The 15,167-nt window shown below is 39.0% G+C and overlaps 3 protein-coding genes across 10 annotated transcripts; 1 reads left to right on the top strand and 2 right to left on the bottom strand.

Annotated features, from left to right (window-relative positions):
* Positions 1–160: 160 nt before the first annotated feature.
* Positions 161–3,654, bottom strand: LOC113692610 (rho guanine nucleotide exchange factor 8-like). The gene is made up of 7 exons (XM_027211046.2): positions 2,682–3,654; positions 2,385–2,501; positions 2,014–2,168; positions 1,780–1,854; positions 1,433–1,699; positions 973–1,293; positions 161–847 (listed from the first exon to the last, which is right to left on the bottom strand). Exons 1-7 carry the CDS (start codon positions 2,980–2,982, stop codon positions 407–409), a joined length of 1,677 nt encoding a protein of 558 aa, XP_027066847.1. The 5' UTR covers positions 2,983–3,654; the 3' UTR covers positions 161–406.
* A 2,697-nt stretch (positions 3,655–6,351) lies between these two features.
* On the top strand, positions 6,352–11,622 carry LOC113692608 (uncharacterized). 8 transcript variants are annotated; one of them, XM_072052682.1, is made up of 5 exons: positions 6,352–6,763; positions 6,926–7,018; positions 7,594–9,429; positions 9,573–9,723; positions 10,815–11,622. In XM_072052682.1, exons 2-5 carry the CDS (start codon positions 7,013–7,015, stop codon positions 11,459–11,461), a joined length of 2,640 nt encoding a protein of 879 aa, XP_071908783.1. In that variant the 5' UTR covers positions 6,352–6,763; positions 6,926–7,012; the 3' UTR covers positions 11,462–11,622. The 8 variants fall into 8 exon arrangements, with proteins under 8 accessions (XP_071908783.1, XP_071908782.1, XP_027066840.1 ...); XM_072052681.1 differs by having other exon boundaries at positions 6,352–6,781; XM_027211039.2 differs by having other exon boundaries at positions 6,353–6,718.
* A 605-nt stretch (positions 11,623–12,227) lies between these two features.
* On the bottom strand, positions 12,228–13,299 carry LOC113692617 (dynein light chain 1, cytoplasmic-like). The gene is made up of 2 exons (XM_027211056.2): positions 12,781–13,299; positions 12,228–12,629 (listed from the first exon to the last, which is right to left on the bottom strand). The coding sequence occupies exons 1-2, from the start codon at positions 12,967–12,969 to the stop codon at positions 12,486–12,488; spliced, it is 333 nt and encodes a 110-aa protein (XP_027066857.1). The 5' UTR covers positions 12,970–13,299; the 3' UTR covers positions 12,228–12,485.
* Between the last annotated feature and the right edge of the window lie 1,868 nt (positions 13,300–15,167).

The raw sequence follows: 15,167 nt of genomic DNA, 5'->3' as shown, positions 1-15,167 counted from the left end.
GTGATGAGATGTTTTATTAGCACGGATGATGGTTGGATCTTCGGAGGAAGAGGAAAACGTATCGGTAGTGCTAACAAAGCTTATGCTCTTTGAAGACGCTGCACAATAAACAAATCGTGGTTGCTGTACTTATTAAAATTTTTGGGGGCAAAAAGCAAAATATTCAACTGGACCAAACTTAATATAATGGATAACTTGTACTTCCCTGTCCATGGGAGGAAGGAAGAGCAATCAAAGGTATGCTAACTCGATCAACTCCTTGAAGGGTCTTTTGAGTATTTACACGTTATAGATTAGCTTCATATTCTAGATTGTTATTGCAGCATCTTGTCCAACTGATCCCCTGCAAGCTATCTTTCTATTGTTTCCCCACCTTCTTTTAAGGATGGCAATTCTAGTGCTGCTGTTAATGGCGAGCAGTTGGACTTCTCAAGCAGCTCAACTCAACTTTATCAATGTAGGAGAACTTTTTGCTGGTGTTAATGTTAGCTGGTTTGCTCGTAGGCTTGTCAATTTCGTCCTTAGAGTAACCCTCTAAATTACCACTGGGGAGGTTCTTGACTGACTCTGCCTGCTCCAAGTTCCAGCCCATGAAATCGGACAGCGTCATTGAAGTGGGTGTCTCTGCAGCAGAACTCAACTTCTCCGTCTCTTCTCCGGGACTTGAGACGCCACTTTGTTGTGGTGATGGCGAGGAATCTGGCGATGGCTTCCATTTAGCTATTGCTAGCGATGGATCTTGAGCAATACTATCGGCATACAGCACATCTTCAATGCGAGACATGACAGTGTTGGCCAAGCTTTCAAGCACCCTTGAATAGCTCTCCAGAATTGCATACCCCACATCCTGTAATGTTATATCAGGTTAGAAAAGAATACTAACAATTTTTGAACCCTTGAACAAAAGTTTGTGTTAAAAATTTATTCGGGGCACATTTAGATAAAAGATAATAATTTGGTCTAAACTCATACTCTGTTATATTGGATTTTGCAGATGTCAAGAGAGGATTGAGGGAGTCCAGGGAATCTCTGTTTTAGTAGCAGTAAGATTGTTTCTGCTCTCTCTTCAAAGAGCTCCCTCTTCTCCAAGCTCACTGCTGAACCCCAGGAAGACTTCCCGTCTTTATGATGCATCTTCCTTTTCCAAATGATGATGGATGCCTCTATTCTGTTCTTTAGGTCAAGGACTTTATGCTCTGATGACAAGTCCATGGTTGAAAGGAACTGTTCGGGATCGAAAAACTCGAAAGTGATGCTCTTATAGGTTGAGTCCCCAAGGCTTGCTCTACCATTCTACCAAAGACCAGAGTGGTGAACAAATATTTATTATTATTACATCATAATTAGAGATTCTTGTTTTCTTTTCTTTTTTTTGAAGGAAACTTAGAGATTTTGTGAAGGCCGTGGTGACTTCTGATTTCTTCATTTGTACCTTGGGGAGAGATTCAATGTAGTTGTCTGGGATCTCCATCTCTGATAGGACCTGAGCGTTAATGGCCATGGATGCTTTGAGCACTTGGTTGACACAATCCTTTTGATATTGCAGCCATTTGCGCGATGCATCTGATAAGCCACTAGGAGGAACCTTGACTGTTGGCAGCCACCATTTATCATCCCTCTGGACACCTTTCTCAGAATCATCGGCGTCGCTTGAGACGTACCAAAATTCATTGTCGTCTTTGAAATTATCCAGGCAGTCCTGTTTATTGCTACATTCTTTCAGCATGCAAATGAATATGAACTGTTGCGCAATAGGGGGAGGAGATGAGAGAATCTTACAATGAGCATCGCATCAAGCTTGCGCAATGCTGGGATGTTCATGAGCAGATCTTTTCTTTGTTGAGTGACCATTATCTGTTAAAAGCATGGAAAAGATGAAAAGATTTCTCGGCTTCTAATCCATTGAAACCATTCACATACCTGAAGTGAAGTGAAGAGAGATAATTTCCCTTTTAAACGCTGGAATCATAAGTTGAACTAGAAAGCCTCGGGGAGAACGAGAAAGTAAATCACCTCCATGTTCTTTCCATCCTTTGCTACTTGTTGAGAGGGGACGAATTCAACAATGTTATCCGTCACAGATAGAAGCCAATCGATTTCTTTTTTCCACCTCAATTTCCGCTCTGAAGCCATGGGTTCTAATTTCCTCTGCTCCCCAAAAACAGAAGCTGCATGTTTTGCCCCCACCGCCCCCCCAACAAAAAAAAAAAAAAAAAAAAAAAAAGGCAATGGTTTCCAGATGTTAAAACTTTTTCAACTGCGGGACAAGATTATATAGAAATGAATTGAAATTTGTGATGCTAGATCATATTGCATTCTATTTGATCACTGGATTATCCAATTATAAATCAGTCTACCGGATATGTGTAGAATTGCATCATTACCAGCAAGATTTGTAATGGCATTTGACAAAGCCAGAGCTGATGAGACACCCTTTCCACCCCCCGACATGTCCTCTCCCAAAAGAAGCTTTGAGAATCTTTCCTTCATCAATTCCAAATCTGACCAACCCAAGGAAAAAAAAAAAAAAAATGCACAGGACTCGTGAGACTTTTCTGTCCATTGATCAGCACCACATCGTGATTCTTGATTGAGACATTCAAATGCATATCAATATGCAAACACGTTCAACTCATCTTGCTCTGAAGACATGCATGAAAGATAGCAAATTGTTTACACACCTGAAGGCTGTCTAGATTCCTTTGAATTGGGAGCTCCTAACTTTCCGCCCTCTCTGCATAATCTGGAAACAGGGCCAGCATCCGTAGACCGATTATAAACACTACCTACGTGTTGAGCATCTGAAGCAGCTTTGCCACCTTGACTCCTAAACACCAACCTATCTGCATCCGCAATGGGGCTCTCACTGCCATGCCCGCTATCAAGGATTAAACTATGAGCTTGCCTTCCTGGGATCTCAAACATCTTTGCTAATTTAAAGGAAATCGACTTCTTGATGCCACGGACTTCTTCGCTAACCATACCACGTTGTTTTTGACCTTTTTACCTCACCGGCTTCCTGCATTTCAATTCCATAATGCAGCCAAAAAGAGAATAAAATTTCATTCTAATGACACCAAAGAAAAACCCTCCTGCCTATGACCATGAGGGAACCTCCCAAGTAAAACGAAACAGGAAAAGGGTTTTTCTGGTTTTGATTGGATGTCAAAAGAGAAGAAGAAGAAGAAGAGGAAGAAGAAGCAGAGGAAGGCAGTTCTAGTTTTTGCGTGGAGTTTACTTTGTTGAGCGAGGGACGTGGGGTGCATGTTTGATGAGGAGCAAAAAGGGGACCGGGTGGGTACAGACCACAATACAATGAAGAGAAAAGAAAAAAGAAAAAAAAAAAGAAAAAGAAAAGAGAGAGAATATTAGAGAGAGATTCACAGTTGTTATTGGATTGACTGTTGTTTTCTTGATCGGTTGGCAAAAAGCCCGGGAAAGCATACATCATGACAACTAACTTTTTTCCTTATAAGGACAACTCCCTCTCCCTCCATGTTCTCTAGTTTATCCTCTTCTGCTGCTAAATCATCAGCCATCCGTCCAGAGGACTCAGAATTAAGTATAATATACCCTCTGATTCACCACTAAACTTCAGGTGGTCCCTTTTGGAAAAGGAGAAAAACAACAAGAAGAAAGCAGGACTAGGATTTAAAACGTTCAAGGTTTTGTCTAATCTCATCATTTTGCGGTTCTGATGTAGGAGTAGTTATGCGATACATGATGTTTTATTCAACCATGTGCTGAGGCCCATAAACAAGGGGCGGATTCTTTCAGGTCTACCTGGCTGCATTTTATCATCTCGGAGAAGATTTTTCTTTGGCTACTTGACCACCTACCCGACTACATTTCATCTGCTAAGATTTAGCAGTGATCTGGAGCAAGCTCCTGTGTTTTCTAAAACACTTCTCTCCTCTTCTACAACGAGTTGGGGAAATTTTTCTCATTTAGCCTCCACGTAACCTAGTCTTGAATAGATACATAGTCTTAAATAAAGGTCTACTTCAGTAATCGAAATGGTCTTTTCATGAAAAGAAAAAGTAACTTCAAGAATAACTCTTCATTTGTGAAAGGAGCTATCAACTGCTCATCTCTTGCATGAAAGGGGTTTTGCATGATGTAGGATATCCTTCATTTGTTACCTATCTAATCAGTAGAGCCACCACATGCATGATTGTTTAAACTGTCATTATCAGAGTCCGCTGTTACCACTAAATCTTTTAGCCGCTCAGCTGTCTAATTGCTGCTCACCCGTATTGAACAAGTATACAAGAGAAATAGGAGGGTGAAAATGTCCATTTCTCCTAGTCTCAGATTTGACCGAAAAGAAGATCAGGAAAAAAAACATATGCAGTAAAGGATAAAACAACGGCAACTATTACCTGCTTATGAACAATGTACATGGAACATAACCCCCTGTATAAGATGTCACAGCCCAATTTAACAACCCCCGATCAACTCATGCATGCATGGGTACGATACACATTAACTCATCTTTTTGCTATGACAATTGAACTTCTTGTATGGATTGTGGAAGGCTAGGCTCTTTGTCCTCCTCCTCATTATTTTATTAATGAAATAAGTAAAATAATAGAGCTGAGATTCCTCCCCTGGACGGGCTTGTTAAAAAATACTGTTGTTGGGTAGATGGCAAAAGCGGAGAAAAGCGACGAAAGCAGAAAGAAAAGGCAGGCCTGATCGCGCACCTAAACAATGTTGAGGCCCATTTACACTGTCCATGTCGATTTGACTTTTTTTAATTAATAATATATGGAGCCTTAATGGCTGGAGCCTTCAGGATTGCAAAGCAACAGCGATCCAAAGCCCAGTGAGGTCCATCAGAATTCTCCATAAAAAAAAGGGAAAGGAGGTGGATGTTCATCGTAAAAGGAAATGCCGGAGAAGAATAAAAAATAATGCAATAATATTCATTCATTGGGACCGGACGGAGTTTAGTTTTCTGGAAAGATTCAAATTTAAACCCAGACAGTAGTACCAAACCAAGGTCCTACATTTATGACAGAGTAAGCATCTGACAGACTGACCCATGCATCAGTATTCATGGTAGGCTAGGAAAGAATTTATTAATTTTACATTTATGAGGGCCGTCAGAAAAGAAAAAGGGTTGGAGCTGGAGCCTGGCCCTGGACAAGAATCTTGTGAGTAGAAAAAGGGTTGCTCTTCTTTTTCTTTCATGTATGGGGGTTTATTATCAATTTGCGGTTTACAAATCTCACTGGTCACTACTGCTGCCGCCTGCATTTACTGTGATATTTAACCACGCACGCACGCACGCACCTCTCCTCTTCCTCTTCCTCTTCCTCTGTCCTCTGTCCTCAAGAAATGAATCTATTGTAGTAATAAAAGTGTGGTGCTTTGCATAATTTAACTTTTGAAACCAACCCATTTTGAATCTTATCGCGCCAGATAAATCACCCTACCTCTATCTAATTGACCAATAACCTTTAAGCGAAGGTCGCTTTTTCTAAGAAAAATTACAAAAGAGCATGGTAGAAAAATAACTTGAAAAAGCTGTTCAAACGAAATCATGTGATTTTTCTGGATTCGTCTACTGTGTATGTATCATCTGATCTAACTATATAAAAGCGGAAAAAGTAGAGTGTGTCTAAATATATTATAAGGGAAGAATAAATGTAAAATCTCAGTTAGTTTGCTTGCTCGGGTAGCGTTCCTTCTCTGGTGAATGCAACTCAATGAATTCGTAGGTTGGGACTGATGGATGGTAACGTGTACGCAGACATTCGAGACCAAATTGCATGCCAGAGCGAAAGTAATAGTACTCTTCTTGTTTTTTCTTTTGGCGACAAGAAGCCAAAGACTATGGCGGCGAGCGACTTTTAGTGGTTTACTTGCTTTCAGGTGGGTGAGCAAGACTTTTTGTTAAATCAAATGCTAACGTAGTGCAACGAATACCAATTATTGATGAATTTTGTCTTTGTTGATTGATCTAAAAACTCAAAGAACAGTTGGTTTAGTCTTTTCTTGTTTCCTTTTTCTTTTTTGGAGCAGGGGATCTTTTCTAATCATGCGGCAATCATCATGTTTGCAAGAAATTCATAGTCAGCTAAAAAAGTGATTGTGTAAAATGATTATTGAAATGTTTTTGGCATATTAAAAACATATCTTTTGTCACCGAACAAGCAGCCCCCACCGAGGGAAAAAAAAGAGGAGAGAGCAGTTAGATAGATACAGATACAATTGCTACTGATCTACGAATACGACCGTAATCAATAATTTCATGTGCATGTCCACCGGGCCATTTTCTCATCATATATCTTATCTTCACGGTCCGTGTATATAATACGACTCTAGCCAGTGTTCAGTTTCTGCTAATTTTGGACCGACCTTCCCTTCCCCACGTCAAGCTTTCGAATAGATTTGCTTCTTTTAGTATCCTTCTTCAGCTTACACACGACACGACAAAACCATCATTTTGCCAACCAATAATCCATTGCAATTAAATCAGAACAAATAGTTCTTGCAGTAGTATTAAAAACAAAAAAAAAAACTGTTCTTTCTCGTTAAAAAGACATACGGATATTGATATTGACTGATAGAGATATTGCTGTGGGTACACGGCACAAAGTCAAGCTCAAGATTTACCAGCTAGCTTAAATGTTTTGGTTCCTCTCAGTTGCGTGGATCTGAGGGCTCTTCGTCACCAACGGGCAAAGCACCAGAACACATGCAGATGCTGGTGAGAATTAACCCTTAACAGTTGAGGGGTCTTGATCAATCAATTGTCAGTGATCATCATTGCGTTAGTTCTTGAACGTGTTTTAGTCTTTACTTCAAATTTGCAAAATTGGGTCTCTTTTAGGCTCTCTTTTTAGCCCCAAGATTTCATTTTTTCGATGATTTTTGTTGGCATTAACGCGCTGTTCATCTGGGTTTTCGAATGAAGCTGAAGGACAGGAAATTGGGTTGATCAAAAGGGACAGAGAAAGCGTTTTTTGGAGGGAAGAAAACAAACTCAAAGAGCGCAGCAGGTATGCAAGTAAAGACAAGACTTCTTGTTATTTTTTTTTTGGGAGAGGGGGGGGGGGTTTGTGTGGAGGGGTAATGATCTGTGTGTGTTTTAGCCGCTTCTGCTATGTTTTACCTGCTGAATTTGTCTGTGATCTAGATTAATTTTCAATTTCAGATCTGCATTGCCTCCAAAATTCTCCTCCTCTCTCTCTCTCTCTCTCTGTCTCACAAACACACGCAAAGAAACACGTTTTAACAGCTTTTGCCTGATAAGTTTGTAGGGAATTGAAATTAAGGAATGAAGATGACCAATAGCGTCTATTTGAAAATATCCAAAGAAGATACATTTTTTTAAGTGTATATTTTTTGTATGACAATCACATAATTGTTCTAGACGGCAATATATTGGAATATTTGTGCCGGTGCTTTTTGTGACATTAAGCTAGCTAGCAGAGGAACAGTTGTAAACTATGGACTCACTTTCGAAACCAGCATTAGGCAGACGCAAGCTTTTGCTTGGCAAACTCTGGTCAAATTTAAGCTTGTTTTGTTTTCTAGAGATTAAGCAGTATCTGACTTCTTCTATGAAATTTTATGTGATAGAATATGCCTCAAGACGGTCCAAAGTCGGTTGTATACCGATCGTTCTTCTCTTGTGATGATCCAAAAGGGGTTGTGGAATGTAAGACGAATAGAAAATCCAAGACTGACTCTCTCAAGTCGAAGGAGAAGGTAAAACATCAGAAGAACCAAAAGAATTTGAGTGCGTCGTTCTCATTCAAGGAAGAAAGGAAAGACAGAGTCTCAAAAGGGCCCACAGATCATCAGCTACATAATCCTTCTTCATACCAGCTCATGGAAATATCTAGAGGAGCACAAAAAATAAATCAAGTTACAGACTCTTGGCCTGAGGAAAAAGGTTTTGATAGGCAGACCAAAGACATTGCAGAAGAATTGTTGAGGGGAGCTCTTGATCTAAAGGAGTCTCTCACAATGCTGGGGAAGCTTCAAGAAGCTTCACAAATTATGGCTAAGTTGAAGAAAAAGCACAAGGAAAGGGCCCGAGGTGGAAGCCATGAAGGAATTGGCATTGAAAGGACTGTGTCTGAGCGATTTGGATATCACGACCGCAAAATGTTGGAGTTTCAAAATCCAAGACTTTCTGTTGATGGATCCACCAGAGATTGTTTCGAGGAGCTTAGAGAAGTGATAAGAGAGAGCTTTGCCAGGCAAAATCTGTTGCCAAAGGTTTCCAACGAGGAAAAGGCATATTCTGCAGCAAAGACTTCCGAGGAAGATAAGGTTTATTCAGAAGAAAAGCCTTATTTTGATAGAACAAAGTCAGACTTCTCACTGGATGTTCCATCCACCAGCTCAAGCCAATCCTCAATGTTTCACTCCCATGAATTTGACACTTCTTCAGACCTCTCGCTATCAAAATCTATAGAGGAGAAGCCCAAGGCTCCTAATGTAATTGCCAAACTGATGGGTCTAGAAGCAATCCCTCCAAAACCATTACTATCCAATCCTCAGAAGCATTATGGGAAGGACAGGGCACTAAATCAGGAAAGAACGCCATTCGATATTGATTTGCCAATGGCAAGTATGAGGACTCGTTTTACGGTTCAGAAGGTGGATCCACGGCCAATGAAGTTGAATAAACTAACTGATGACATGCAATATAAAGGACTTTTGACAGGTAAGTCTGTTGATGGGCCTGAACATCTTTCAAATGCTTCTGAATGGAAGAAAAGGTTTGCTTATGATGCCGCACCCATTGTGATTATAAAGCCGTTGCATGTTTCTGGTTTGCTGGACGAAGAGCTTCTCGGGCAGAAGTATATCCATCAAGATTTAGACACCAAAAGGATGCTCAGGAAATGGAAAACTAAAGCAGGGCTTCCTTCAAGACCTAATAATAGTCATGAAGGAGCTCTAAACTCCACTGAGATTCACAGAAAACTGCAAGTGGAAAAAGCTCCAGCAAAAGGGCCTATTCAAGAAAAAGAAGATAAGGACTGTCTGGATGCTTTTGCTAGAAAAGATACTAAATCAGTTAAACGTCAGGACAACCTGTCTTCTACAACAGTAAAAGCTTCTACTCCTGGGAAGCCCAAACTACAGAAGAAAGATGCAAATGAGAACAAAGTTGTTCCCAAAATTCAAAGAGCTGTTGTGAATACAAGGAAGCAAGTGGAAGTTGATACTGAAAAGTTAAGAGATAGAGCTAAATCTCACCACATCAACAAACAAGCATCTACAAATCCCAGAAAACCTGAGAGAGAACCAAATGTTACAAAAGTTCGAGTGTCAGCACAAAAAGGTTCAACATGGGATCCCATATCAGACTGCATTACTCCGACTACATTATTGAACTCGAGTGCTCGAAAGAAGAATGCCAAAAATGAGAAAAGAGCCAGTGAACCTTCAACAATTGTTGTAAGTGATTGCATTGCATGTCTCATATTCCAATTTAGTTCCTTCCGGTTTAAACAGTGGGCATTTTGTTCCTGGATTGTACCTTTGACTGGAGCTTAATCTTAAACATTAACTTTCTGCTTTTAATATGCAAATATAAATAGAATATGATAATGCAGGTTGAAAAAAAACACAAGAATGATGATGTTCCAGCCGACCCTGAAGTTGGGGACGATGAAGCTTTGACTGCAAAAGGGATCACCTCTTCAGAACAACTCCCTGGTGATGAAAAGAAAGATACTCCTACAAACCTAGGTAAGATATTATTGAATTATGTTTCATTCAGTATAGGGAAGGGAGAAGGGACTATGAACTGGACTTAAATTTTTGCATATGTGCATCGGAAAAGAACTTCAGATGGTAATTAGCTTTTTTCCCCCCTTCAAACTGCATTGTGACTTGTAAGTAAGCTCTAGTAGACAGTCATTCATGTAACTACTGTCATCTTTGAGTATTCTTCTCGATATACCCTGTATTTAACCAGTACAAAGCGTTAAGACTCGTTTTGCTTTAACTAATTAGTAGTCAACTGTAGATCCTTTTTATTTATTAGACTTATAATGTAGATGCATCTGAATATGTTAATGCAAAAATAACCTGTTATAAGTTTGTGCCGAGTTGAAAAGACAATATGTGCAGGCAGTAAAAGTGCTCGTCTGTTGCTACCAAAAGACAAGTTTTTACTTTCACTTCCCACTACCTCCTGCCAGACACTCACCCCTACAAGAAAAAAGCAAGAAATAAGTCTTGTAGGCTCAACCTTGTGTACATATGCATATTTCCTCTTACTTTTCTCATTTACATTTTTTTAAAGAAGAATGAAACGGAATAAACGGCAAATATTACACAGATTACATGTTTATCGAAAAAACAATAAGTTAGAGGCTAAAATAATTCAGTAATAATTACATAAATTAAAGTAGAAGTTCAAGCTTCCCCAACCTGATAATTTTCATCTGCTTAACAAGCAACAGTCTTAAGAGCATAGGCCTTTTTTCTCTGTTGCCTTTGCTGAACCAATATACAAAAAAAAATATCTAAGAAAATAAGTACATCTTTTGTAAAAAATCTGCATGAAATTAGTCACACATGCATGTTAAACGATGATACTCTGTGATTATACATGTCTATCCACGTGCATCTAAAAGGATGACATCCCGTGTTCCCTTTTTTTTCCCGGGGTAATTAGAGAGGTTGGTCAAACATGCTGTGAAGGTTGTTTTCTTAGGAGTTAGGCCTGTTTTTCACAGAAGGCTACAGCTACTGTCTTCCTGGTAGTTGCTACTCAAGATGCATTGAGATACATCCACATTGCCATTTGTTAACATAAGACCATTTTATGGCAGATAATTGCAGTAACAACAGAACTTGTCCTTGTGAATCTACCTATTCTGTCCAGCCCAACAACGAAATCAGATCCATGGATAATGCTAAATGCAGCATCAATTGCAATCTAACTGAGGTGAAGAGCTGTAAAAGGGATAACAACACAAGAAAACTACTTCTGGATAGTTCATCATTTCTTTGTCACGCTGAGGAGCTATTTGAGACTCGTGCATATCAACCTGCAGTGTCACACAAACCTGGCTTACATTCCCATGGAACAGCTGACACCAAACTGTTACTTGAATGTGCAAAAGAGTTACTGGAACAGAAAAGCCTTCAATTTAGAGTTGCAGGTCATCCATTGCCACATATATGCATTAAGAAGTCAAAAATCTGCATCTCCCTTGATCACTTAGTCAATGAGATTTCTGATGGAATACAGTATTTGAGAAGCTACTGCAAGCTTGCTGGTAAGACAATTGTTGTAGATGCTCTTTCTACAGTGCTCCAAAAAGATATGTGGTGCAAGGGAGTGGTGAATGGAGGTTGGGACTTCGGTTGGAGGAATGGATTTACTCTGGATGAAATTGATCAAGTTGTCATTGACATAGAACAGAAAATTTTGACTGGAATCATTGATGATATGCTGATGGATATGGTAATGTAGTACTTTGTACAAAATTCAGTAACGGAGTTAGGGAATCGAGTTCTTTGCTGTACATAATACTACACTAACTGGTAGGACTGGAAAATATGTTGTCCAGGGCCTCGATAATTCTCGAATTATTATATACCATTATGTTGCTATAGTCATAGTTCAGTGCAAAATGCATCTTGTAGATGACCATTCTTTCTGCTGAGGATGGAAAACGCTAACCATTTCATGATGACAACATGTTTTTAATTGCTGAATGGTAATGCACTTTTTGGTATGTAATTCCTAAAAGATTACTCTGTTGTGCAGTGTTAAGCTTGATATACAGATGCAGACTGCTCTTGCTCTACATCTGCGGAAAGTGTCATCCTACCCTTAAAAAGAGTACATGAAAAATTGACTTTCTGACATGAACCTTTTCTTTCCAAACTCTCGGGCAAGCGTTTCGCATTTGCAATATTCTGAGAGCCTTCGACAGGTAAACTAAAATTGATTTCCTCGTGCACTATAGATTTAGGTTTTCCCAGTCCTTAGACAGCTAAAGTTGAAGAAATTTTTAACCGTATAGTATGCTGAAGTAGCTACAGGCCCAAAGGAATAGCCTCAACCAGAACTTAGAGATAGCAAATAGCCAATATCACCAGCTTGCATTGCCTGGCGCACTTCGGTGTTTTTGACTAGTTTGTCATACGATACAAAGCCAAGGATAGCATTCAATGACGGTTCAGACTAAAATTGCCACAGCTGGAATGGTTGAGAACCTATTCTAAACATTAAATTTGGGTTCAATCTGTATCATGCGGTTTTAAAAAGAGAAACACCTGGACGCGGTGCTCCATATCCATAGTCAACAAGTGATAATTTCACCCATCAGCAAGGAAAGTTACATTTGGATCAATTTGAACTTCCTCTGGTTCATCCGGTGACAGGGCCATTGAATAACATATTAGCATTTGCTATCACAGCCGACGCATATTCATATTCCAATATCATTAGATGAAAAGTCCTCTCTTTCTATCATATACAACAACAAGATTTAAGAGGAAGCTCCCTTAAAGATAAGAAAATTGAGGGTCTCTAAAGCAAAATAAGCAAAAGTTCCTTTTGAATGAGTAAAGAAGCAACCAAAATTAGAGCCAACCACACATTGCCATCCACCCCCATACATCTTGTCAAACTCCTGCCAATATGAAACAGATAGCCCATTTAGATGCACGCAAGCTTCGTCAAATGAGCACATAGACATATTACATCAGTTCAAAAATGTACTGATTGATTAGATTTCTTTGCATCAGAAAATTGGATGGCGTAGCAGATTAGTATCAGCGTACCTTTTTGATGTGGGCTGCTATGGAGGTACAATCAGTAACATCATAAATATCAAGAGCTTCAGAAGCAGAAGTCATTGCTTGAATCTGCATCTTTCTTGGCATATCTGTTTCCTTTATCTGAGCTTTGCCTTCCAACATTTTCTCTCCTCTTCCTTTCCTCCTCAGTATAATGTATGAGTAGCTTACCATTCAGACAGAATCCCAGAAATGGTTCCCTAATCCATAGCAATAGTACTTTTCGGGCTCAAAAGAAAAGGGTCGTGTACTAGTATTAGAATCTACAATCGTCAAAGCCAATAATAGCGGACGGGTTCAGACAGGAAACTTCTCCCCATCTGTCACAAGTATTTTGACTCAGTCTTCCTCTCATCCACACTTGACAGTCGTGAAGGACCAGTATCTTTGTATGGCCTGGGAAAAGTTCCAGATTGGCACGCACAACCTTATTTTGTTCTTTTCTGTCGAGAATGGACCTTCCTTACAAATGTAGGGCAGCCGATGTAGCCTGATTGCAATTGCAAGTTAAAATGACACCAAAAAGAGGCACCGCTGCTTTTATGATCACCACATAGTTTTGGTGCTAGAATCAAATGATAAATGTTGGCTGCTAACATCTTGTCCTCCGTTGGATGAAAAGATGATGTGCAATCTTTTCATTCCCTCTCTAAATAGAGAGCATCCAAAGCCTCCATGATAGTATTAAGTCACAATTATTCCATTCCTTCCATCAATGAAGAAACCATTTTGGAGTTTATCATCATGGTATTCTTCGAGCACGTGATTTTTGCTCCTTCTAAGAAATATATGCCTTGGTAGTTGGACGTCGATTTAAAGGTGATCATCCCATACCCCTTTTTTCGGTACAATCATGAATCATCCCATGTCTTTGAGACGGATATAATTGACCATTTGTTGCTCCGGTAACTACCATTCTGGTGAACAAACACTTGGAATCCTCGGTGACATGTTTTTCTATGCCAATTCAATGTCATCTATAGTATTGCGCTAAGTGTCCTGTTATTATTTACACTTTAATTTTCTAATAATTCAACTTAGTTTGGTTTAACATAAGTGTAAATAATAACAAGACACTTGGCACAATATTATAAGTGGCATTGGGTTGGCATAGAAAACATGTCACCGAGAATCTCAAGTGGTGAACCAAAACGACAAGGAGAAGCGTAATTATAGTATTTTTCATCATAATATTCCATTTCCACGTTGGACGGGTGTACAAAATGGAAAGTTTTGTACAATAACCTTGTAATTATGCACAAAAAAAAAAAGAGTAGAATGAAAATGTGAATCATTTGACGTGGTCATCCAATAATAATTTCCGTTATCTGTCACCTTGTAGCCTACCAATGCTTTTAAATCTAGGTCGAAGAGTGAATTGAAAAAGCTTCTAATTTGTGGTTCGGTCGATTTAACTCTAGTTCAAAATTTTAATCATTCATTTATTTATTTTATTATAAAAAATTCAAATAAGACGGAAATATTTGTTTTAGAAAATTAAAAAAATTAGTAAAGACTGATTGAGCCTTCCAATTTTTACCATCAATTCTTGATTAAGTTTGATTGATGCAATTGAATTTTTGAGTTAATCATTGAATCGGATCAAAGACATGGCCAATTCATCTTGATTCGACCGACAAAACTAACTAGTTTGATCCGATTTTCAAACCATTGTATCGTACCTTACAAGATTTTTGTTGACTTCACTTCCTTTCCAAATTCTTCCTTTTTTTATTTTTTAACTTCCATGCGGAAGATTTGAAAATTTCCCCGTATGTTTGGCATGCCAGAACTAGTTTTCATTGTGTCCATGCAAAACATCAAGGTTGTGTTTGGATTGCATTTTCCGTCATTTTTCATGGAAAAATTACTGTAGCGATTTGATATATGTGAGGGAAAAAGGTGATAGGGAAATGTGATCACGAAAAACGATAATATTTTCTAACGAAAACCTTCAATCCAAGCAAGGCACAAGTGTGCATCATATGTCTTTTCAAAACTAGAGAGAGAAAGAGAGAGAGAGAGAGAGAGAGAGAGAGAAAAGTAAGCATGTATCTTGTGTATTCGGATGGTAAGTTTAAGAAAGCGTAAACGAGAGGTTTTGGGTTCGTAAAAAATTATTGGGGTTTCCTATTATCACTGTCTATTCTAATTTAACATAGATTCACTCTGCGAGAATCGTACTCTCAAGAATTCAAATGCCCGCTAGGGAAATGATTTGTATTAAACTGCCATCATTTTGATTCTTTTCTGTTCAAAACTACAACTCCTTGTTTGTTACGCAGAAGTGCCCAAAATGGAAAGGTTTTTCCACCCAAAATATATGTTTCCACCCAGGATGGCGAGAAAAAATATTATTCCAGGGTTTGACA

Source organism: Coffea arabica, chromosome 6c (assembly GCF_036785885.1).
Source record: "Coffea arabica cultivar ET-39 chromosome 6c, Coffea Arabica ET-39 HiFi, whole genome shotgun sequence".
NCBI classification, from domain to species: domain Eukaryota; kingdom Viridiplantae; phylum Streptophyta; class Magnoliopsida; order Gentianales; family Rubiaceae; genus Coffea; species Coffea arabica.
This window is presented reverse-complemented; position numbering and strand designations above follow the sequence as displayed.

Coding starts and splice junctions, on each gene's coding strand:
- LOC113692610 (XM_027211046.2), bottom strand. CDS start 2,982: ATGGTTAGCGAAGAAGTCCGTGGCATCAAGAAGTCGATTTCCTTTAAA. Junction 2,502..2,681: donor GGAATCTAGACAGCCTTCAG/GTGTGTAAACAA, acceptor TGGGTTGGTCAG/ATTTGGAATTGATGAAGGAA. Junction 1,294..1,432: donor ACATTGAATCTCTCCCCAAG/GTACAAATGAAG, acceptor GGTCTTTGGTAG/AATGGTAGAGCAAGCCTTGG.
- LOC113692608 (XM_072052682.1), top strand. Junction 9,430..9,572: donor GTGAACCTTCAACAATTGTT/GTAAGTGATTGC, acceptor AAATATAAATAG/AATATGATAATGCAGGTTGA. Junction 9,724..10,814: donor AGATACTCCTACAAACCTAG/GTAAGATATTAT, acceptor ATTTTATGGCAG/ATAATTGCAGTAACAACAGA.
- LOC113692617 (XM_027211056.2), bottom strand. CDS start 12,969: ATGGTAAGCTACTCATACATTATACTGAGGAGGAAAGGAAGAGGAGAG. Junction 12,630..12,780: donor TAGCAGCCCACATCAAAAAG/GTACGCTGATAC, acceptor TCATATTGGCAG/GAGTTTGACAAGATGTATGG.